Consider the following 25,595-nt stretch of genomic DNA (forward strand, 5'->3'; position numbering starts at 1 on the left):
GGGCTTGATTCCAGGACCCTGGGATCATGACTTGAGCCAAAGGCAGATGCTTAACTGACTCAACCACTTAGGCATCGTACTTTTTTTTTTAAAGGCATCATACTTTTAAGCACTAATTAAAACAAAAAACTTTAGCAAAATAAACTTATTTCAATTGAATTCTTAGCACTTTTATCATAAGTAATGCTATTCTTACAATCTGCTGTATGATGGGGGAAATGGTAAGAAAAGAAGCAAGGGGAAAGGGAATGGTTCTGGCAAGTACAGAAAGTGCCCAACAATCGGGCTCCCGGTGCATGGAGCCTGCTTCTCCCTCTGCCTGTGTCTCTGCCTCTCTCTCTCTCTCTGTGTGACTATCATAAATAAATAAAAATTTAAAAAAAAAAAAAAAAAAAAAAGGGATCCCTGGGTGGCGCAGCGGTTTGGCGCCTGCCTTTGGCCCAGGGCGCGATCCTGGAGACCCGGGATCGAATCCCACATCGGGCTCCCGGTGCATGGAGCCTGCTTCTCCCTCTGCCTGTGTCTCTGCCTCTCTCTCTCTCTCTGTGTGACTATCATAAATAAATAAAAATTTAAAAAAAATTTTTTTTAAAAAAAGAAAGTGCCCAACAACTAGAACTATCAGGATTTTCTGAAGGCAAGGTAACGGGTTCGTCGGTTTTTTTTTTTATTTTTTTCTTTATTTATTTATGATAGTCACACACACACACACACACACACACACACACACACAGAGGCAGAGAGAGAAGCAGGCCCCACGCACCGGGAGCCCGACGCGGGACTCGATCCCGGGCCTCCAGGATGGCGCCCTGGGCCAAAGGCAGGCGCCAAACCACTGCGCCACCCAGGGATCCCCTCGTCGGGGTTTAATCACGTCAAATAAATACACCAGAGTTAGACTATCATATCAATAACAACATTAAAAAAAAGACTAAAATAACTCATTGCTCAACATCTAGTTGATGCTAGACTATAGCCAAGTAAAGAAAACTAAAATAAATTATATAATTAGTAAATTATATAAATTAGTAAATTAGTGTATTAGTAAATTATTTTTCTTTCCTAAAATTAAGCCTAGCTAGATGAAAATCTGGGAGGGAATATTAAAGTAAAAATGAAACTCAAGCCATTAGAATTTTTCAAAAACAAGAAAAATAAAAATCACAAAATATCAATTTCATTGTTATCTAAATCAGAAAAAGTAAGTTTCAAGTACTGACTAAAGAGGGGCACCTGGGTGGCTCAGCGGTTGAGCATCTGCCTTTGGCTCAGGCCATGATCCTGGGGTCCCAGGATGGAGTCCCACATTGGGCTCCCTGCAAGGAGGCTGCTTCTCCCTCTGCCTGTGTCTCTGCCTCTCTCTGTGTGTCTCTCATGAATAAATAAATAAAATCTTTGGGAAAAAAAAGGATTTTATCTCAGAGGAGCGAGGAGTGCGTCTTGTGCAAGGATATGAGGTTGCAGTGAAGGACACTGAAGGCCCATCTAGGCCTAGGGGCTGTGAGTTGGTGTAGCTCCTCAGGCTGCTGCCCCTGGGCCTCCAATGCCCTATGGTACTCTACCCTTGGAGCACCACCCAGGCAGGTGGTGCAAACTGCTGGCTGAAAGATTCTTTGGACTTTGGGATTTTTGTTGTTATTATAATTTTCTTAATTTAGGAAAGATTGAAACTGAAAGGAAGAGTCAGGAAGCCCAAGTCTGCCTTCAGTTCACCCTCAGACAAAAAAAAAATTTTTTAACAGTTCATTTGAGATCTATTTCACATACCCACAAAATTTACTCTTTTAAAAAGAATATAATCCTGTGTTTTTATTTTAGTATATTCACCAACTTGTACAGCCATCACAATTATTTAATTTTTGAATATTTTCATTACCCCAAAAAGAAACCCCACAACCATCAGCAGTCCTTCCCTTTTTTCCCCTCACCCAGTTCCTGGAACCACTTATCTATTTTCTGCCTCTGTGGATGTGATTGTTTAGGGCATTTTGTATAAATGCAATTGGAAAATATGTGACTAAAAATTTGAGTCTAACTTATTTCAGTTGGCATAATGTTTTCAAGGTTTTTCTATGTTGTAGATGTATCAGTATTTCTTGCTTTCTTACGGCTGAAAAACATTGCGTTGTATGGCTAGCCCCTCATTTTATTTATCTTTTTGTCAGTTGATGGACGTTTGGATTGTTTCCACTGTGTTGCTCTTATGAGTAGTGCTGCTATGAACATTTGTGCACAGATTTTTCTGTGTAGGTGTCTTTGTGTGTGTGTGTGTGTGTGTGTGTGTGTGTGTGTGTGTGTGTGTAGGTGTCTTTTCAGTTCTCTTGGACATAACCCAAGGAGTGGAATTGCTGGGTCACATAGTGACTCTGTGTTTAACGTTATGAGGAACCATCAGACCATTTTCCAAAGCACTGACCCATTTGGATTCAGTCTTGACTCCTGTATTTCCACAGTTTATAGCATCCACTACAACTGGCCATGCTTTACAGCTCCTTGCCTGAAGACCCTTTTTCCTCACTAGATACCAGCTCCTTAAAAACAGGGATGAAGGGATCCCTGGGTGGCTCAGCGGTTTAGCGCCTGCCTTTGACCCAGGGCATGATCCTGGAGACCTGGGATTGAGTCCCATATTGAGTCCCACATCGGGCTCCCTGCATGGAGCCTGCTTCTCCCTCTGCCTATGTCTCTGCCTCTCTCTCTCTTTGTGTGTCTCTCATGAATAAATAAATAAAATATTTAAACAATAAACAGGGATGATTGTAACTTAATACACTGCCATAACTATTTTGATATTCTCTGTCTCCATGTGAGTAAAATGGCAACAATTTACTGGAATTGATAGATAATATCCCTGGAAAAGTTTTGTATCATGAGAGTGATTTCTTAGTTTGGTCTGCCAGATGGCCCAAATAAATTATTTGTGCTTCTGGTTAGGGAGCAAGAAAAGAATATCCTAAAAACATTAATAGGGACACCTAGGTGGCTCAGTGGTTGAGCATCTGCCTTTGGCTAAGGTCGTTATCCCAGGGTTCTGGGATCGAGTCCTGCATCGGGCTACCCACAGGAACCTGTTTCTCCCTCTGCCTAGGTCTCTGCCTCTCTCTGTGTGTCTCTCATGAATAAATAAATAAAATCTTAAAAAAGAAAAGAGAAGAAAATCCTGGCAGTTTCTCTTTCGTACTCATGAAGTTGGATTTTTCTCCTTTCCAATTAAGTTATAGTTATAAAATGAACTATAAGAGTGAAAAAGCAAGATTTTTTGTACATATGGATTTATTTTCTGTTATATACTTCCAGTTTTCTTCTTTAGAGTGCTCTGAACAGAGCTTTCCAGGAGTAAGTCATTCTCAGGTCCCCAGTTGTGGGTTGTCCCTGTGACTGTTGGCTCCATACTGGCTACCACGTTCTGCATTTCTTTCATTTGCTCTCATAGATTCTCTGAGAATACACTGTGCAGAGAATTGTTCAGTTTTGTATCCTGTATGAACATTTGTTCATTCTTCAATCTCTTGTTTTCCATACGCTTTCTTCTTTTGGATCTAATAACTAAAATGTAGACATAATGTTATTGAGATACTTAGGAATAAAGACAAAAGATATGAGGGGAAAACTTGGAAAAATAAGGTATAAATAGAATTTTCAAGATATAATGAATGTTATTTGTCTGAAAAGGATGGTGGAAATTGAATTTTAAAATTATTTTCCCTCAAAAAAATGAAATTATTTTCCCACTTCTTATATACAGGCTTTATAAATACACCAGTTAAAAAAAATGTCAGCTGACGAATGGATAAAGATGTGGTATATATAAACAATAGAATATTACTCAGCCATAAAAGGAAATGAAATATTGCCATTTGCAATGTCATGGATGGAGCTAGAGTATTATGCTAAGTGAAGTAAGTCAGTCAGAGAAAGGCAAATATCATGATTTTACTTGTGTGTAATTTTAGATCCATACCAGGGATGCCTCTATGGTTGAATCAGACACCACACTCTACATATTTTTGCTGTAGAATTTTTTAAATTGAGAATCCAAGAATCTCAGAACTTCTATAAAATCAGGTGTCTATGAACACACATCCTGCCTTCTCCTCACAAAAACTTGCAGGCGTGGTGAGCATCTCTCACACAAGGGTCTGTTTTCTGGGCCTGGATCCTGTTCCCACATCAGAGGGAGGCCAACTGTGACAGAGAGACACCTGTCTGTGTTCTAGACTCAGGAATAACACCACACTGTAAAGTGTGTTAAAGGGAAATGTGTAGTCTGGGGAAAGTTTTGTCCCCTGAACTCTGCTTCTGGTCCTTGGAATTACCTCACAAAAGGGACCAAGCAACCCATGGCTGTTTGCTCTCTGTGTAATGTGATGAAAACAGTTCATTTCTGTAGGTCTGACTGTAAACATTTGCTTTTATTACCCCAAACTCCATTAAATCCCTCCTAGCTTTGTCTTTGAAAAACAAACCATCAAGTCCAGCTCAGTTTTCACGTGACTCTGCATCTGACATGATAAACTGGTGGGTTAATTACCTGAGTGAATGAACTTTTCCAGCTCTTTCTCATTCTCTGGAAGTAGGTAGGTGGACTCATCCTGGCTCTCATCCTCAGAGACCTCGTCCTCATCTCCCAGAAATGGTATCCTGACATTGTTATAAAGCCACACCAGTTGCTGTCTTTCCTCAGCCTGGACCAGCCGACTGGAGAATAATGTGGATGAATTTAAGAGCACAATTTTCACGGTAAATCATTACATCTTAATCCTGTGATCTTCAACTGGAAACAAGTCACTGGTACATGGTGGTAGTCAGGGGAGGGAGGCAGAAGCAGATTGGGCTCTGGTGTGCACTGATAGGAAGAAGATGGGCAAGGATGCCCAATGTGGCTCAGGACCAGCATTAGATGAGGGGAATAAGGAACTCATGGAGGGCACAAAATAATATAAGAATATAATAATGTCTTCTTTTTAGGCTAAATAATATCTTTTTTAAAAAGATTTATTTATTTATTCATGATAAACACACACACACACAGAGCGGGCGGGGGGGGGTTGCAGAGACACAGGCAGAGGGAGAAGCAGGCTCCATGCCGGGAGCCCGATGCGGGACTCGATTCCGGGACTCCAGGATCGCACTCTGGGCCAAATGCAGGTGCCAAACCGCCAAGCCACCCAGGGATCCCTAGGCTAAATAATATCTTAATGCAATATTTTACAAAAGAAAAATGAATGCCAAGAAATCCATGATGAACAAAATATCAACATTTTAAATAAAGTCCATCTAGGTATTACTGATTTTTCCTTTTGCTCACCCTCTGAAATAGCTTGACCTGGCACTGTTACTGATCCTGTATTTAAAATGTTGTTATTTTGTTCATTGTGGATATTTTGTGAAATAAATTTAGATTTTATAAAATATTGCCTTCAAATATTATTCATTTTGGGGCACCTGGGTGGCCCAGTTGGTTAGGCATCTGCCTTCAGCTTAGGTCATGATTCCAGTTCCTAGGATCATGCCCCACATTGGGCTCCCTGCTCCGTGGGAAGCCAGCTTCTTCCTCTCCCTCTGTTGCTCCCCTTGGTTGTGCTCTCTATCAAATAAATAAATAAAATCTTTAAAATAAAATAAAATACTATTCATCTTGATGACTGAGTTTTTTGGCACCCTCTTAAATTTTGTACCTGAGGTAGGTGCCTTGCTCACCCCACCCCAGATTAAGCCCTGGAAGTGGATTTTCAAGCAGCTATGTGAAAAGGGGTAATAGAATGCTTTCCTTTTTCCTAACATACATACCTTCCTTTTTTTTTTTTTTTATACCTTCCTAATTCTGTTTGATGTATGTAATTAGGAAGAACTAGGCTGATCCTAAACATCATTAAGAATAGTTACCCGGGGATCCCTGGGTGGTGCAGCGGTTTAGCGCCTGCCTTTGGCCCAGGGCGCCATCCTGGAGACCCGGGATCGAATCCCACGTCGGGCTCCTGGTGCATGGAGGCTACTTCTCCCTCTGCTTGTGTCTCTGCCTCTCTCTCTCTCTGTGTGACTATCATAAATAAATTTTTTAAAAAATTAAAAAAAAAAGAATAATTACCCAAGGGACGCCTAGGTGGCTTAGCGGTTAAGCATCTGCCTTCCAGCTCAGGCTGTGATCCTGGGGTCCCAGGATCAAGTCCCACATTGGGCTACCTGCATGGAGCCTGCTTCTTTCTCTGCCTCTCTCTCTGTGTGTCTCCAATGAATGAATAAATAAATAAATAAATAAATAAAATCTTAAAAAAGAAAAAAAAGAATAGGGCAGCCCAGCTGGCTCAGTGGTTTAGCGCCTGCCTTTGGCCCAGGGCATGATTCTGGAGTCCTGGGATCGAGTCCCACGTCAGGCTCCCTGCATGGAGCCTGCTTTTCCCTCTGCCTGTGTCTCTGCATCTCTCTCTCTCTCTCTCTCTCTCTCTCTGTCTCTCTCATGAATAAATAAATAAAATAAATAAATAAAATCTTTAAAAAAAGAGTAATTAACCAAATCCTGGTCTTGTCCCAATGTCTTTATTACAATTGCAAGATGTGCCAAAAAAAGAAAAAAACAACTCAGTAATGATGGTAAATATTGTAGCTCAATACCTTAAATTGAAATGAATGAAAAAAGTCTGTGATAAACCAATATCAAAATTTCAAATAAACATAGGATCCAATAGTGCTATGATGAACCATATGGGAACCTGGGTCAAAAGAAAAAGGTGAGCCCCTTATATATGTTTTTATGTATTTTTTAAAGATTTTATTTATTCATGAAAGAGAGAGGCAGAGACATAGAGGGAAAAGCAGGCTCCTTGCAGGAAGCCTGATGTGGGACTCAATCCCCAGATGGGGATCCTGCCCTGAGCCAAAGGCAGATGCTCAATCACTGAGCCACCCAGGGGTCTCTTATGTAATTTTTTAGATTTATTTACTTAGGGTTGGATGGGTCCTTCACTTGCTTAAGCATCTGCCTTCATTTCAGGTCATGATCCCAGGGTCTTAGGGTTGAGCCAGGGTCAGTTTCCCTACTCAGTGGGGAGTCTATTTCTCCTTCTGGGTCTGCCCCTCCCCTGCTTCTCCCTACTCCTGCTCTCTCTTGCTCTCTCTCTCAAATAAATAAACAGAATCCTTTTAAAAATTTGTTTAAAGGGGTGCTTGGGTGGCTCAGTTGTTGATCATCTGCCTTTGGCTCAGGCTGTGATTCTGGGGTCCTGGGATTGAGTTCCACATGAGGCTTGCCACAGGGAGCCTGCTTTTCCCTCTGCCTATGTCTCTGCCTCTCTCTGTGTGTCTCTCATGAATAAATAAATAAAATCTAAAAAATACAATTTGTTTAAGATTTATTTATTTATTTCAGAGATGGGGTGGGCTCTGGAGGGGCAGAGGGAAAGGGAAGGAGAGTCCCAAGCTGACTCTGGCTGAGTGTGAAGCTCCAGGTGGGGCTTGATCCACCAACCCTGAGATTATGACCCCAGCCAAAACCAACACCCAACCAACCGACTGTGCCACCCAGGTGCCCCATATTTTTTATGTATTTTTAAGTAGTTATTTTTTTCCAAAACATTAAAGAAGTTGATAATGTATTACCAATTTGAAAAGTAGTATATCAAAATTCACCTTAAGTTTAAATATTTTATCTATACCAGAAACAGAATTTATTATTATTTTACTTTCCTGGTTTAAATGAAAGCAAACTTACCAATAGTATTTTCTTTCTTTTTTTAAAATTTTATTTATTTATTCATGAGAGACACACAGAAAGAGAGAGAGACAAAGACACAGGCAGAGGGATAAGCAGGCTCCGTGCGGGGAGCCCGACATGGGACTCAATCCCAGGTCTCCAGGATCACACCCTGGGCTGCAGGCGGCACTAAACCGCTGCACTACCGGTTGTACAACAATACAACAATAGTATTTTCAAAATCTATTCCTGGGGCAGCCTGGGTGGCTCCGCCTTCAGCGCAGGGCGTGATCCTGGAGACCTGGGATCGAGTCCCACGTCGGGCTCCCTACATGGAGCCTGCTTCTCCTTCTACCTGTGTCTCTGCCTCTCTCTCTCTCTCTCTCTCTCTGGGTCCCTCATGAATAAATAAATTGAAAACTCTTAAAAAATCTATTCCTGGAAAAAATTAAGCACTAGAAATTACATTGAATCATGTACTTTGGGGGATATATTTTTCCTTTTGCCTCATGCTCTAAAATAGCTTGATGTGGCCCTATGAATAACACAAATATAAAAGCTGTTGAGAGTTGACATTAGCTCAGCAACATAATTGGGCATTGCAAGTCCCAGAGGATGTTTTAGTGAATTATATTAGAAAACTCTCTCAATATTAACATCATTGTCTATACTAATGAAAATAAACTGAAAATGCAGCTACATAAATAGAGTGAAAGATCACCATGTTATATATCTCAGAACTAAACACGCTGGTTACACCCTCTCATTTGTAAAATGTCTTCAATTTTACCTTTAATTTTATTTGCCTTTATAGGACATACTCAAAGGTGGTCCTAAAATGAGTATCTTAAAAATTACCCCATACATGCCAACATATTCCTTGTGTTCATGCTCAATTCCAATAGATCAAATAATGTATTACTTCCGCACGCTGTTTCTGATGGGATATAACAGAATCCTGGCACTGAATCTTGGAGAAGGAATCAGTATATCATTATGGTCAGAATAGCATAAATTCAGAGTCTGCATTTTGTCTAATACTAACTCTAAATGATCACATCATTTGAAAGAGCTTGACCACAAACTTTATTTGTGCAAACAAAATGAAGTATCTTCCCCAAATGCTACTGTTTTCCCAGATAATAACAAATGTCTACTGAAAAGAGAGCAGTCACAATTTTTCTGCTTTGCCTTAGATTCCTGTCAAAGTAACAAGCTCACTTTAGAACATCACCTTTTGGAAGGATGGAAGCATATTAGACAGTGGCTTTCAAACATTCTGACCATGGTCCACAATAGGAAATACATTTTGCCTCATAACTGTGTATTTGTCTGTCTGAAAAGTTAAAAATCAGCATTTACATTAATACATGTAATGCTTTCTAATATTTTCTATCCTACTAAGTTGTATTCTGTCCTATTTATTTTTTTAAATTTATATTATGACCCAACATGAGTATGGTCCATATTCTGAAAAACGCTGGTGTGGAAATTTAGAAAGACTATAAAGGGATCCCTGGGTGGCGCTGCGGTTTGGCGCCTGCCTTTGGCCCAGGGCGCGATCCTGGAGACCCGGGATCGAATCCCACATCGGGCTCCTGGTGCATGGAGCCTGCTTCTCCCTCTGCCTGTGTCTCTGCCTCTCTCTCTCTCTGTGACTATCATAAGTAAATAAAAATTTTAAAAAAAAGAAAGACTATAAAAATTTAGTGATTATAAGAATCATCATTACCATTGTTGATACTAAATAATAATCTAGTTAGTTTGTTATGTCTTACTTGAGGATGGTAAATGATACTTAGTATATACTTACTATATCACATAGGAAATAGTAATTCCACATATCAGGGCAATGCTGAAGGCTACGCACGCAATTACAATTACTTGAACAAGAGCAGATCTGTGTGGAATCAGTGCTGAAAATGGAAAGAAAAGTTCTCATAAAATTTCATTTCACTTGTGTCTATCAGTCAATAGATTTGTTAATCATATTGTTATTCCAAAAGGGGATGGGAGACAAAATCAGAAGTACCATAAAAGATAGCATCCTTGATTTTTAAAAATATGGAGGCTAGATTGCACAGCCCGTGTGAACAGATATATTTAGAATTCCCATGTAATCTCTAACTCCCTTTGCTTCCTCTGCCTCTTGTCCTTTGTCAAAGCCCTTTTTCACTCTGTAGAGACACAGGATCTCTGGCTCTGTATAGCAGCACCTGCCATCTCTGTAGCTGAAGGGAGAGTGGTTTTTAAAAAAACTTTTATTTATTTATTCATGAGAGACACAGAGAGGGGCAGAGACATAGGCAGAGGGAGAAACAGGCTCCCCGGGGAGCCTGATGCAGGGCTTGATCCCAGGTCCCCAGGATCACAACCTGAGCCAAAGGCAGCCGCTCAACCACTGAGCCATCCAGGCACCCTGGAGAGTGGCTTTAGTTTGACAATTCACATGTTGCATTGATGGTCTCAGGGTGTGCAGTGCTGTGCTGAAAGGGTGTTAGAGAGAAATCAAGAATGCCATTCCAGGAACCTGCATTCCAGGTGTCGGTGTTCAGGGGTGTCGAATGTGCCTTAAAACTCTGGTTGTTCTTTATAGGGCTAGGTGTATCACCCTTCCCAGTACCTGAAATTAAAAAAAAAATGACCAGAGAGTTATCATTCATATCATTTAATTTTAATTTTAAATGAAAGAACAACTGGCAAAGTAAGTACATTATTCAGCCACTTGTAAAATCTGACACATTGAGGTGATCTTTGTCCTGCACTTGGCCCTCCTTCTCTCTGGTGCAGAAGGAGTTCTGCAACTAAACTAAAAACTTCCCTGAAGTTCACCCATCAATGAGGGTCAGGTGAGCATGATGAAAAGAACCTGGGCTATGAAAAGGCTAGTGGTGTAAAATGCATAATTGTAGACCACAGGCGTGGAGAATGTGGGTGTTCACTCTATGATTTTTTTCTACTCTCCTATGTGCTTTCAGGTTTTCCCAATGAAATACTAGGGCAGAGAGAAAAAATGAGTTACAGATGATATCAATATGGCCTCTGGGTTTGACCCTGGGAAGGTCAGTGGAAGAAGACTCAGGCAGTGCTAACAATGTGGTGTGTGGTGGAGTTGCCCTAGTGACTTTAACAGTTCAACAGAGGACAGGAGGAAAGGAATTGAAGACAGTAGTTTTAGAAACTCTTGAGGAATTTGGTGTTGCGGGGGAGCGGTCAGGGCATATTCCAGAAGAGCTTATGGGATCAAGAGATGGGTTTTGCTTTCTAAGATGAGAGAATTGACAGTACATTCATAGGAGAATGGGAGTGATACTCTAAGTTGTGATACTACAGGAAATGGGGAGAGAATTGCCAGTAGCACCTGTGAGTTGGCAGAGATGGATACTGGCTCACTGGCTGGGGCCATCCTTGCCCTGGAAAGGAAGGAAGGCAGAGAACAAGGGTGCAATTGCAGGTAGATGGGGGAAGGGAGATGCAGATACTCTCTTTTGACAGCTCGTATGTTGCCAGTGATGGAAGAAACAAGGGTGAGAGTAAGGTAAACATGTTGGGGGTTGTGCTGAACAAGAAAAATAGATGTGAAAGTCATTATGAAGAAAAGGAGAATAAGGGAACCCTGGGTGGCACAGCGGTTTAGCCCCTGCCTTTGGCCCAGGGTGCAATCCTGGAGACCCGGGATTGAATCCCACATCGGGCTCCTGGTGCATGGAGCCTGCTTCTCCCTCTGCCTATGTCTCTGTGCCTCTCTCTCTCTCTCTCTGTGTGACTATCATAAATAAATAAAAATTTAAAAAATAAAAAAAAAGAAAAGGAGAATAAGTGGGTTAGAGAAATGAGAAACATATTTTTAAAAAAGATTTATTCATTTATCTGAGAGAGTGGGCATGGGGGAAGGGGCAGAGGGAGAGAAAATCTCTAGCAGAATCCCTACTGGGCGCAGAGCCCAAAGAAGGACTCAATCTCATGATCCTGAGATCATGACCTGAGCTGAAATCAAGAGTCAAATAATTAACTAACTGCACCATCCAGGCACCCTGAGAAACACTTTTTAATAAAATCTCCTAGAAATGAAACTTCTGTGTATATTGACTATATTTTCTTATTTTCTGTATTTTTAAGTTATTTTGTTTTTAAGTAATCTCTACACCCAACATATGAGTTACTTGAGACCAAAGTTGCACACTCCACTGACTGAGCCAGTCAGGTTTCCTATTTTCTATATTTTTGAAACTTTGGTATTTGAGGCTTTGATCCTGGACAGACTGTCCCTCCCAGGGCTATTTCCTACAAATCTCAAACAACTCCCCTATGAGCATGCCTTTGATCTAAACCATCCAATCCAGAGCCCACACTCCTAACTACCTCTCACGCACGAAGCCAATGTTCTCCCTGCCCTAAATTATCCCAGGGCCAGGTGCTGGACAACTAGAAACCACTCCTATAGCCCAGAGCCCACCAAAATCATTCCAACTCTCCACTACTCAGTGTACCTACCCACGTCACCCATTCCTTCCCTTGAAAACACCAATAAAGACTCTGGGCCATGCTCTTCCCTCTCATCCCTCTGCTTCCTGCTTCTAGAAATCTGTGAGTATAATGTTCTTCCTTCATGAACAATAATTTCCACATCTCTATGTCTTATCATATCTGATTAAAAATAAATCTCAGGTATATTTCAATACTCTGGGCCAAAAAGTATATACATTCTTTTTTATTTTAAGAATAGTCAATGGCCCTTTATAGAAGTTGCACTTGTTCCTAGCCTACACACCAGATATGAGATTATATACACTTGAAACTAACAGGATACTATGTTAATTATACTTCAATTAAAAAAAATGTTAGATTAGGGGCGCCTGGGTGTCTCAGTTGGCTAAGCATCTGACTCTTGATTTTGCTCAGGTCTTGATCTCAGGGTCATGAGTTCAAGCCCCACATTGGGCTCCACACTGGGCATGAAGCCTACTTAAAGAGAGAGAGAGAGAGAGAGAGAGAGAGAGATTATATTTCCCAACTCCTTTGCCAGTTTTTTAATGAAATATTCTGTCCACTTTTAACATGATAGCTGAAAACTGGAATGAATATTATCTTTATTATAAATTAAGCTTCTTTCCATATAACCAAGCACTAAGAATTACAGAGAAAACTGAGTCTTCAATAATCTAAAACAATTCTGCCCTCTATCTCCATATTGGAACCTGCACTTGGAACCCAAAGCTCAGGCACCTCGGAGGTCTCTCTAGTGGAAGCTCACAGCACAAGTTGGTTTCAAGGTAAAGATTAGAACCCCAGGTCTCTTGGCTTTGGCAGTATGGGGGTGAACAGGCAAGTGAAATATTCATAGCTAAGCTTTAAAAAAATCAATAATGTGTCCAGGATTGCTGGATGTATTAATTGTGTTTTTAAGATTCTCTGTATTTCCTGATTCTTTGACATGTGCTATTTCCTAATCTGCTCTGAGTGGCATCATGCCTGAATCAACCATCCAGGGGGACTCCTTTTTCTAATTTGCATAAAGGGCTGTACAAATTAGTGATGAGCACTGTGGGGGTGTCCTCTGGAGCCATACACCACAACAGCTTTGGGAATGTCCCTGAATCCCCACCACCCTCCCAGATCCCTTGACTTACCATGATGCCTTGGGAATTGGTTGGGCATAGTAGATCTCGGAGCTAGAAGGCCATTCAAAGGAATCAGAGAGAAGAGACAAGTTTAAGATAGATTTAGGAAAATAAAGAAATAACTTGGTATTAGACAAGGGGACCTAATAGCTAAGATGGTAAATGCTGTTAATAAATTTATTACAATGCCTCATTGAAATATGTGACTTAATTTGCAATTTCTTTTGTTTGCATCTAGTGTATACTTTTATGAATACAGAGTGTAAGAACATAATGCATTTGGCTTCTGGTCTGTTTTTGCAGTCACATGAGCTGGTTGAGGACCTCACAGATTTGAAGGGGTCTGTGGCAAAAGGTCAGAGAGCCAGTGCCAGGGAGGGCCCCATGGCAGTATCCTTTCCTCCTACAGAAATTAGATGCTATTGTATTGTGCAGATAGCATTTCCCTTGTACAGAATAGAGGTTGTTTATAACTACCACATATCTTCACAAAGAGTTGGGGCCTGACCTCACCAACTGTTAAGGTCAGTTTCTCTGTTTTAGACACACAGAGTTTCAGGACTCAGAGTCACAGAAGGCAGATGATTATAAAGAACATTTTACACTTGCAAGGCCTCCGTATCTGGATTCATATGGGTCCGCCACCAAAACATGCCCCAAATTACAATTAAAGTCATAGAGACACATTCAAATGATCCTGATGCGGTCTCAGTTTCTGTGTGTGCTAAGTGAAATGAAAGAGAAGCCTGGCAATTTCTTTTTTTTTTTTAAGATTTATTTATTCATGAGAGAGAGAGAGAGAGAGAGAGAAAGAGAGAGAAGCAGGGACACAGGCAGAGGGAGAAGCAGGCTCCATGCAGGGAGCCCGATGTGGGACTCGATCCTGGGACTCCAGGATCACGCCCGGGGCCAAAGGCAGACGCTCAACCACTGAGCCACCCAGGCACCCCTAAAAGAAAGCACAGCTTACAGAGAGAGAATAATATAGGATTAATTTCCAAGCAATGCTTATCTAATTATATTATTGTATAGACCATGCTAACAAATACTCACACAAAAAAAGACACATTGGTATAGCAAATAGGAGGACCCCAGACTTTGGTTCTCATTTCACCAAATGAGTAATATAATGACTTACCTCTGGGTCTTGAAGTAAGTCCTTTCTGCTTAGTGACATTTGCAGATGTTTGTAGCTGTTTGTAGCCTTGAAAAGAAAACTCATAGCAGTGAAATGTCATTACCCCTTTTTATTTCCCATGAACTAGTAAAAATGATGGTTGAAGCTACTCATTAAGTCTGTTGCTAGTTCAACTGGTTTGAACTCACCTCCATAAGGCAAGCATAAAAGAAGTGGATATTCCATTAAAAACAAAACTAGAATGGTGAAAGAACTTTTAACTTTGTCCATCACTCCAAAACTGTTAGTCTTTTATCATATGGATGAAAGGAAATATTTAGCTATAGTGCAGTATCTGCCCTCTATTTATCTAAGGAACTAAGAAAATGTTCCCTACGGAATGTTTGGGTTCTGACTTGGAGTTACCAGTGTGAGGTCAGCTCACGTTGCCACCTGGATTTCCTGTACAGAACCTCATCAGCCAATGGGGAGATTAATGGGATGGGGTGTGGGAGGAGGCTCATCTGTGGATACAGATAAGAATGAAGCCAGGGCCCAGCCCTCAGTGAGTGTATAGACTAGTAAAGAGGCAATGAAGATTAATTATAATCCAGTGAGACACATAAAAGGCAAATAGAGAACACAGTAGGGCTCTGTATTCAGATGCCTGAATTCTAGTCCTAATTTCTGGCTTCCTAGACATTTCTGCTTGATCAGGTTACTTAACCTCTTTGAGCTTTCGTTCCCTTAGGTGTAAAATAGGAGGAAGAAATAGCACCTACCTCACAGGGTTATAATAATGTTAATTTTTTTTTAAGATTTTCTTTATTTATTCATGAGAGACACACACACACACACACAGAGAGAGGCAGAGACACAGGCAGAGGGAGAAGCAGGCTCCCTGCAAGGAGACTGATGTGGGACTCGATCCCAGATCCCGGGATCATGACCTGAGCCAAAGACAGATGCTCAATCACTGAGCCACCCAGGTTCCCCATAATAATGTTTAAATAATATAATCCACGCAAAGCTCAAACATAGTGTTGGCACTGAATGTTAGTTCCTATTGTAAAATGGAAGAGTAACTGCAAAAAAGCAATTCAGTAAACCTCCACTGTCAGGGTACTGTTCAGAAGCCCACACCCCAGGGGTTGCCTCCAGAAGTTTCTTTAAAAGAGATTAATTGGGGCACCTGGGTGGCTCAGTGGTTGAGCATCTGCCTTTGGCTCAGGGCGTGATCCCAGGTCCTGGAATCCAGCCCCGCATTGGGCTCCTCGCAGGGAGCCTGCTTCTCCCTCTGCCTACTCTCCGCCTCTCTGTGTCTCTCATGAATAAATAAATAAAATCTATAACTAATTAACTAACTAACTAACTAAATAAATAAATAAATAAAATTAATGGAATCATCTCAAAATGTAGACACGGGATTGAAAAGATACAGCATAGAAGAAGGCTGTCCCTTCTATTTGTCCTTTGTCCATCCAGTAGTTCTCAAAACTTCCAAGGTAGGTTTCCAGTCACTTCTACCAATCATAATAACAGATTAGATCTTCCAATGCTTGTAAAACCCCCTCAGATTAGAAACTGTTTCCACTTGCAGGGTACAACAAAGGCCAACTATCCTTTCTTCTTTTTTAAAGATTTATTTATTTACTTTAGAGAGGGAGGGGCAGAGGAAGAGGGAGAGAGATTCTTGAGCAACACTTTCTTGTGATGGGAATTTTTATGATCCACTTTCTTAGCAACTATAGTATTACACAATATAATATTAACTTTAGTCACTATGATGTATATTACACCCCTATGACTTATTTTATAACTGGAAGTTTGTACCTTTTACCCCCTTCATCTTACTTCACTGTACCGTAAATTTTGAAACTTCATATTTTCCTGTTGCCTCAACATCCACACAAACAGGCTCTGAGCACCTCACTCAGGTGACCAGGTTACCTAAGTGATAAGTCTGGTCCCTGCTACAGGTTCCCCTTTGCTCTCCCCTCAACACGACCTATCAATATTCAAATATATCAATGATATCCTCTCCCACCTATTCTTATGTACTCCATCCTGGCCCCCAATAAAGGTACTTGCCCATGGATATTCACCTTCTGCTCCCCACCTGCTTCATTGAGCTCACTCTCTAGGTGACCCCACTGTGCAGCCCCTCATGGGGTGCAGTTGACTCCTGGTGTTATAATTCTATGGGTTTGTTATAATTCTATGGGTTTGAGAACCTATAATTCTATGGGTTATAATTCTATGGGTTATAATTCTATAATTCATGGGTTGAAATATATCATTACATTTATCCAAACTGTAGTATCATACAGAATAGCTGCACTGCTCTAAAAATCTTTCATAGGGATCCCTGGGTGGCTCAGTGGTTTAGCGCCTGCCTTTGACCCAGGGCTCAATTCTGGAGTCCGGGGATCGAGTCCCATGTCGGGCTCCCAGCATGGAGCCTGCTTCTCCCCCCTCCTTTGTCTCTGCCTCTCTCTCTCTATGTCTATCATAAATGAATAAATAAATCTTTAAAAAAATAAAAAAATAAAAATATTTCCTACTCCACCTGTTCGTCTCTCCCTCCACTCTCTTCCTGGCAATCACCAGTCTTTTTACTGTTTCCATAATTTTGCATTTTCCAAAATGTCATATAGTTGGAATCCTATAGTATGAAGTATTTTCAGATTGGGTTCTTTCACTAATATGTATTTGAGGTTCTTCCACGTCTTTTCATGGCTTGATAGCTCACTTCTTTTTGAAAGCTATTATTTTGGGGGATCCCTGGGTGGCTCGGTGGTTTGGCACCTGCCTTTGGCCCAGGGTGAGATCCTGGAGTCTCCGGATTGAGTCCCACGTCAGGCTCCTGGCATGTTGCCTGCTTCTCCCTCTGCCTGTGTCTCTGCCTCTCTCTCTCTCTATGTCTATCATGAATAAATAAAATATTTAAATAAAAATTAAAGCTATTATTTTGGATAATTAGTTTGGATGTTCTTCAGTCCGCAGATTAGTGAAAACTCACATTTCTACATTACTGGGTCTACTCATGCAGGAAGCACTTGGATTGTATCTCTTAATCATTCACATTTTCATTTATAGCTCTTGAAAATATATGTAAATTTATTGCCACAGATTTCCGTTCTTTTCATTTCCCCTCACCATTAAAATGTTTGTATGTTTACAAAACAGTATTCCCCCTTTATGTGCCCTATGTACGGCTGGTATACAAGCAGAACTATTGTTCCAATATGTGCAAACTGTCCCCAGGCTACTCCTCGAAGGGACGCCGAGGGGCCCATCTGGGAGCTGTTTTTGTTTTTATAGATTGATTGATTGATTGATTGATTTAAAACAAAGAGAAAGAGGCAGAGACGTAGAGGGAGAAGCAGGCTTTTCACAGGGAGCCCGATGTGGGACTCAATCCCGCACCCGGGATCACGCCCTGAGCGGAAGGCAGACGCTCAACCGCTGAGAGACCCAGGCGTCCCTCAACTTTAAACGCGGCCCACCAGCCAGAGAATTTTCCCGCCACCCCGTGATCACTCCCACTGGGCTGGGAGAGAACCGCAGAGAGCTCTTGCCCAGGAGGCAGCGGACCTAGGGGAGAAGGAAGAGGGCGGCTCCCGGCGCGCTTCCCAGAAGCGGACCCGGACCCGGCGTCTCCACAGCCTGTATTGGCGGAAGTCCCAGAAGGCCGTGCGGCCTGGCAGCGTCTCCGAGGTTAACGAAATCTGCGGCCCGCGGGTGGCCTGTGGGGAGGTGGACGCGGGTGGGCGCCTGAATTCCCCTCCTGGTAGAGGGGCTGCGGGAAGAGTGAGGGCAAAGTCGCGAGGCGTGAAGGCAGGCGTGTTTCCGGGAGCGGCGCCGAGGCCGAGGGCTTCAACGATGCCATTTGGCTGCTGGCGCTGGTATGAGGGAAACGCGCATTAGGCGGTGGGGTTGTCTGCTCCGGGCTCCCTCGATCTTCAGCTCCCCGGAGGCAGAACTAACTGGGAAGAAACACCCGGCCCTCCTTGCAAGGATGGGGCCGGCCCCTGCGGCCTCTCCCTGCCCCCGCGGTCCTCTGGTTGCCTTAGCGTTTTGCTTCAGGTTGAGAGTTGGTCCTTTGCTGCTCTGGCGCTTCTCTTGATCGTCAGTACTTTCGCCACGATGTGGTTTATTTGTGGGCCTTGTCTGCAGGACCTTGTCTAGGACGCCTGGGTGGCTCAGCGGTTGAGCATCTGCCTTCGGCTCAGGGCATAATCCTGGTCCGGGAATCGAGTACTGCGTAGGGCTCCCTGAGGGCAGCCTGCTTCTCCCTCTGTCTTTGTCTCTGCCTCTCTCTCTCTGTGTCTCTTGAATAAATAACATCTTAAAAAAAAAAAAAAAAGGCTCTTGTCTGAAAGTATAACATTGTCTGAATCAGCAGACAGAAGTGTTCATCGCTTCTCCACAACCTCTGCACCTCCTTGGCCGGAGCCTCCGTACCTCCACGCTTCTCTTTCCATCAGGCCATTGTCTCCGTTAGTCCATTACCCACACAATGGCCAGAGAAGTCTTTGTACACACAAAAGCCTTCTGTCCTTCCTGCTTGAAGCTGCTTGAGGGTTCCCAAAGCCTGTACAATAGCCTTCCGATAGAGAAACGCGGCTTTCATGCATGGTTTCTGATATCAATGTACTGAAAATGAAGATGCCCAAGGATGTTTGTGAGTAACTGAGCTATTTATACCATTACCTTACATGTATTACACGTCTTAGCACCTCCCGACAGTGTTAAGGCACTGGAAGGTCCACTTAAGCCATGTGGCAGTTTACACCAAGTTCCAAAGGAATAAGCTCACAACCTCCCAGTCCAGCTGGTTTACTCCCTGGAAAATGATAACATCCAGTAAATAAACCAGAACAAGTACAGCACCAAGGAAGTTCTTAAGCCTCAAGCTTTATTTTTCCAATTATTCAAAATCCAGAACAGTCTTACCCATTATTACCTCTGTATGCTCTAACAAATCCCATGCCCCAAGGTTCTTCCCTTTGGCCTGGGTTGTCTTCCCTGGACTCTGTTAGGACCCTTCCATTGTCATAATAATATGGGAAGATGTTCAGAGTCTGAGTTTGGGAATCACCCTAATGCTGATTTGGCCTTTAGTTCAACAGACATCTGTTGAAAACTTGCTGTGTGCTAGACACTGTTCCAGGTCCTGGAGACCGAACACTGAACAAGTGAAAAACCATGTCTTGTTGAAGTTTGTATCTAGTAAGAGTGATAAAGGCAATAAAAAGAGACATAACAAGTTGGTTATATTGCATGCTTAAAGTTGGTAGGGGTTACAAATATATAGACCAGGAGAGTAGAGTAGGGTAAGAGAATCAAGAATAAGAGGGTTCTACCACTTTATTTTATTTTAAATTTTATTTATTTATTCATGAGAGACAGAGAGGCAGAGACATAGGCAGAGAGAGAAGCAGGCTCCATGCAGAGAGCCTGATGTGGGACTCAGTCCTGGGACTCCAGGATCATGCACACCCTGGGCCAAAGGCAGACGCTCAACTGCTGAGCTCACCCAGGCCTCCTGAGGCTTTGCAATTTTAAATAGAACCCCTTGGCCTTGGATTTGCCTGTGCTGTGTGCTGCTCCTATGGAGAAGCTGAGAAAATAAGGGGAGGTAAAAGGTATGGTCTCTAGTACCTTTCCACAGACTTCGTGTTAAGACAATCTATTCAAAGTTTCACAAATGAAATTCCAATTCTGGTCCCTACAAGCCCTATAGGCACCTACATGAGATTAAATCCAGATATAACTTAAGAGGCAAAAGATCAGGGAATATCAGAAATGCTAGAAAGACCTAGATTGATACCTGCTTTGAATGAGTATGCTGGGTTGTATGACTAGAGCAGGAGATAGATAGCTGAGCTGTAAGAATCAAACAAAAGGAACTTCTGGAGTTTGCTCTTGCTTCTTTCCTGTTTGCATTGGAACAGTATCTGTGCCCACAGCTGCAGTAACCGAGCCTCTGGTCCAGGCTTCCTGTGGAGCAAAATCAAGGCAAGGAGTAGCCTGTGCTTATGAGTAGCTGAGAAGCAGGCACAGACCACATTATCTCAGGCAAGTGTTTCTCCACCCTGCCTCCTCAAAGCTCTGGGATGGCTCTGGGATCACATTCCAAGGAGTTCTCTCATGAGGTAAGGAGTCATTGACTAGCTTTCTGAAGACTCAGCCTCCCCTCTTAGGATCCATTCATCCTGAACTATTTATAGGAACCAGAATCTGATCCCATCACATGAATGCATAACAACCGACAGAACAGCCAGTGACCCCAAAGGAAACACACTGGCGAAAGTAATAAGCAATTTTCTGAACATAATTTCAAGAGAAAACACACAATGCGTTACAGCTTCCATCAGAAATAGAACAGATGGACCAAAATTTTAAGTTAGTCTACTAAATATATTTAAAGAGGTAAGGTATGGTATTGCAATAGGAAATGAGAATATTAACACAAAAAAGGAACCAAGTATAAATATTAGGTATGTAAACAATTGTTGAAATGAAGACACAGTAGAGGAAATAGCAAAATGGACAGCTAATAAAGAAATTATCAGCTAATAGCAAACTGAAAGGGCAAATTGAGGAAATGTCCAGAAAAAAATAAGAAAGGAAATGGAATTAGGAAACATAGAAGAAAACCTAAGAAATATGGACAACAAACATTGTGTGCTAACATTTGAATAACAGAAATCCTAAAAGAGAAACTCTTTAAATGAAAAGGATGAAGTATTTAAAAACAAAAAAACATAAATTTCCACAGTGTTTTGCACATGTTCCAGAATGTCACTCAAAAATTGTTACTATACTATGACATATTATAAAATTTTATATTTGTATATTTTTGTCTAATATTATTATATTTACTATCATAGTTTACCTTCTTTTTACTACAGATGTAACACCATTTCTGTGTAAGGCTACTCAAGATAAAATCAGAAACATAGTAACTTGGGGCACCTGGGTGACTCAGTGTTTGAGCATCTGGCTTTGGGTAGGCTGTGATACCAGGGTCCTGGGATTGAGTCCCGCATTAGGCTCCCCATGCTGGCTTCTCCCTCTGCCTATGTCTCTGCCTCTGTCTCTCATGAAAAAATAAATAAAATCTTAAAAAAAAAAAAAAAAGAAGGCATTTGACCTTGGAAAGAACTATAACCTTTGTCAGATTTGACTATCCATGGAATGAACTATTACTATATTATAGTTCTTTCTTCTCCTTCTTCTTTTAGTCATAAGTGAGAAGAGTTAGTTACTCCTTGGTAAACCAGGAAAATACAAAAGAGGGAAATAAGTGTTAAAAGAATAAGTGAGAAGAGTTAGTTACTCCTTGGTAAACCAGGAAAATACAAAAGAGGGAAATAAGTGTTAAAAGCTTAGAAAGGGGATCCCTGGGTGGCGCAGCGGTTTGGCGCCTGCCTTTGGCCCAGGGCGCGATCCTGGAGACCCGGGATCGAATCCCACGTCGGGCTCCCGGTGCATGGAGCCTGCTTCTTCCTCCGCCTGTGTCTCTGCCTTTCTCTCTCTCTCTGTGACTATCATAAATGGATAAAAATTAAAAAAAAAAAAAAAGCTTAGAAAGGCATGGAATCAGAAGATGGATTTGTGTGGGGATGCTTGATTGGTTTCCAAAGAAGTGTGCTAGAGCTGATGAGCAGAGCACCCTGGTGGATTAATGACATGAATAGGTATAACTGACTGTCTCTGTACATAACTGTCAAGGACATATAAAAAGAACAGCTAGGGCAGCCCTGGTGGCCCAGCAGTTTAGCACTGCCTTTGGCCCGGGGTGTGATCCTATAGACCCGGGATCAAGTCCTGCGTCAGGCTCCCTGTGGGGAGCCTGCTTCTCCCTCTGCCTGTGTCTCTGCCTCTTTATCTGTGTGTGTCTGTCATTAATAAATAAATTTAAAAAAAAAAAGAACAGTGAAATTCAGAAAAACAAAGCCCACTTTGTGGTATGTGGCTAGAAGAGTCTTTTTAAATAAGGATTTTTAAAATTTTTATTTATTTGACAGAGTGAGAGAGAAATCATGAGTGTGGAGAGGGAGAGGGAGAAGCATAAGCAGGCTCCTCACTAAACAGGGAACTTGACATGATCCTAGGGCCCTGGGATCATGACCTGAACCAAAGCGAGGCTTTACCAATTGAACCATCCAGGTGCCCCAGAAGCATCTTAATCAAGGTTTAACAGAAATCCAGGCAGAAAGAGCCTGAATCCTATGGACTGGCAGGGCTTGTTCCTTGTTCTCTATATTTACCAATCCTTATAAAGCCTCACTACCATCATTCTGCTTCTTTCATTTCTGTTACCATTTGCCACTGACACAAAAGCATTGGTCTCAGATTTAAGCATATCACAGGCCTTCAAAAATTGATCTCTCATCTCTTATGATGCTCTTCTCAATTCCTATTTTCTTTTCCTTATCTAATCCTCCTTGTGCAAAAATGTTTTGTTGTTCCTGATCTTTTAAAAAATGGATACTATCATAAAAAAAGACATAAATTTCCCAAAATATTAAACATTAATGACATCAGATTGAAAGATCCACAGTGTCTTATTAACTTAAACATATACTTAACACAAAACACAACTATTCTAAGCCTAGGTTTTTACACAACCTAAATGAAAACTTGCATATACAAAAGCTTTGTAGATGAACGTCTATAGCAATTATATTTAGAATAGCCAATAATTAAAAACAACTTAATGTTCATCAACAGGTAAATAGAATAAGTAATGGTAGCACATCCACATAATGGAATTCAACTCAAAAAAAAAAAAAAAAAAAAGAGGTGGGGGGAGAGAGAGAGAAAGAGAAGAGAGAGAGAGAAGAGCGAGAGGATTAAGCTACCAATACATCCTATAACATGGATGAGCCTCAAAAAAACCTCCATTATGTTGAGCAAAAAATTCTGGACACAAAGGTAAGTATATGAATAGAATACTGTGTGATTCCATTTATACAAAAAAGCCTAAAAGAGAATTCTAATATGTAGTGATAGAGCAGAGAAGTGGTTGCTCAAGGCTTGGGGGTGTGGGGTAGGGTGGGAATGAACTGTAGAGATATGAAGGAACTTTTTGGAAAAGTGAAAGTACTTCAACACTCATCAAATTGTAGCCGTAAAAGTAAAGTCATCAGCATACCAGTGGTATTTGAAGCCTCAAGACTAGACAAGACCATCAAGGGTGTAAACAGGTAGGAAACAGGGCACCCTTAATGTCCTAACATTAAGAGGTAAGGAAAGTGGGGGAGGAAACAGCCAAGTGACCTGAAATAAAGAATGTCCCAGAATCAGGAGGGAAGTCCTGAAAGCCAGCTGAAAAATATTTGTTTTGTTTTTTGGATTTTATTTATTCATGAGAGACACACGGAGAAAGGTAGGTTCCCTGCAGGGAGACCAATGTGGGATTCAATTCTAGGACCCTGGGATCACGACCTGAGTCAAAGGCAGACGCTCAACCACTATACCACGCAGGCATCCCTGAAAAACATGTTTTAAGGAGGAAATGATCTATTATCTATAATGCTATGTCAGGGAAGGCAAAAAACAATTGACCACTAGGTTTAGCAATGTGGAGGACATCTGGCATTGAGGTAGGTTTGGAGAAGGTTCAAGAAAGATTGGAAAGGAAGTAGAGACAGCAAGAACAGACAACTTCTGAGAAATTTTGCTTTCTACAACGAGGCAGAGAAATTATGCAAAGCTAGAAGAGGATGTGGTATCAACGGGTTTTCTTTTTTAAAAGCATGTTTGCATATTGGAATAATCCAGTATGTAGGGAAAACCTGAAGACACAAGAGAGGGGAAACTTGCTATAACAATGCCCTTGAGCAGTATGGAGGAGACAGGCTCTAGGGCCAACCCAATCTGTTCGTATATAGGTACCAGTGGGAATGCATGGACACTGTGGAAGGTGGGTCGATGTTATGGCAGGATTCTGATTGCTTCTGTTCTCTCGGGGAAATAAGAAGCAAAGTCATCTGCTGGCAGTGAGCATGAGGGAAGGTTAAATCAAGGGCTATTGGAATCTTGATACTAAATAGCCAACCAGCTTAAAAAAGGGATAGTGGAGGTGTTCCAGTCACTAGTAATGGTATGGTCCTAGGGATGACAATGGGAGTGAAAAGTGGTTTACAAAACCATGAGCACAGCGGTCAAAGAACTGTGGGATCACTTAGATGGATGATGGAATCAGGAAGCATTATGATGGCGATGGTTCTAGATGCAGTAAAGCAGGTGCTGAAATCTTTGATATGTAGACCCCAAATAGCTGACTGCAATGAAGGAATCAAGAGTGACGGTCTCATGTCCTAAGAGTCAGAGGTAAGTTTTAGAGAAAAGGGAGGAACAATCTAGAAGCAGCAAATGAGAAAAGTGGGAGGGAAAGGAGCCACCCCCTGGCACTATTATAAGAGACACTGTGCATAGGGGAGACCCAAGCTTCAACCACAACAGGAAGGTGAAAGGGGAGAGCTCATGGCCAAATTAAGAATTCCAACTGGCCCCGGCAGAAGGTTCCAGAGTTCGGGAGGAGTTGAAGATGTGGTCAAAAGGGCAATGAACTGGGATGCCTGGGTGGCTCAGTGGCTGAGTGTCTGTGTTCGGCTCAGGGTTTAATCCTGGAGTCCCGGAATCGAGTCCCACATCAGGCTCCCTACATAGAGCCTGCTTCTCCCTCTGCCTCTGTCTCTCTTGGTGTCTCTCATGAATAAATAAAATCTTAAAAAGGGGGGAGGGACAATGAACTGAGCCACACATGGGTTAGAATAAGGGAGGTGAGGGGGCTGGGAGTCCTGAACATCTAAGGCACACTCTGCATGTAAGGCTGTGTTTTAAGTGGTAAGGATGTAGGGGGTCCTTTGAGGAAGCAGAAGTCTGGGACTTTCTCTTGACTTGTGATGTAGGCTGGGCCAGAAGAGGCACTTTTAGAAATTATTTTTTAAAAGATACTAAGCTGGGTAATATATAACTTGTCAGGATGTTTATATAATATTGTATATGAATTATGAGATCCTTTGGAGTCCCTAAATCAGAGAAACTGGATTTGCTCAAAGTGTATTACATCGGGTACTGGAATACTATACCCATATAGCTACAGTATGACTTGATATGTAGTGCTTTCTCTTAACAGAGATGTTGC

At 41.8% G+C, this 25,595-nt stretch overlaps 1 protein-coding gene and 1 long non-coding RNA gene across 2 annotated transcripts in view; both read right to left on the reverse strand.

Annotated features, from left to right (window-relative positions):
- The window catches only part of LOC140599251 (uncharacterized), a 110,728-nt gene that overhangs the window by 7,070 nt on the left and 78,063 nt on the right, over positions 1-25,595 (reverse strand). The window lies entirely within an intron of this gene.
- Positions 3,428-14,719, reverse strand: C1H19orf18 (chromosome 1 C19orf18 homolog). The gene is made up of 7 exons (XM_072747860.1): positions 14,574-14,719; positions 13,321-13,362; positions 11,173-11,249; positions 10,140-10,313; positions 9,504-9,606; positions 4,532-4,698; positions 3,428-3,546 (listed from the first exon to the last, which is right to left on the reverse strand). The coding sequence occupies exons 1-7, from the start codon at positions 14,717-14,719 to the stop codon at positions 3,428-3,430; spliced, it is 828 nt and encodes a 275-aa protein (XP_072603961.1).

Source organism: Vulpes vulpes, chromosome 1, assembly GCF_048418805.1.
Source record: "Vulpes vulpes isolate BD-2025 chromosome 1, VulVul3, whole genome shotgun sequence".
NCBI lineage: Eukaryota > Metazoa > Chordata > Mammalia > Carnivora > Canidae > Vulpes > Vulpes vulpes.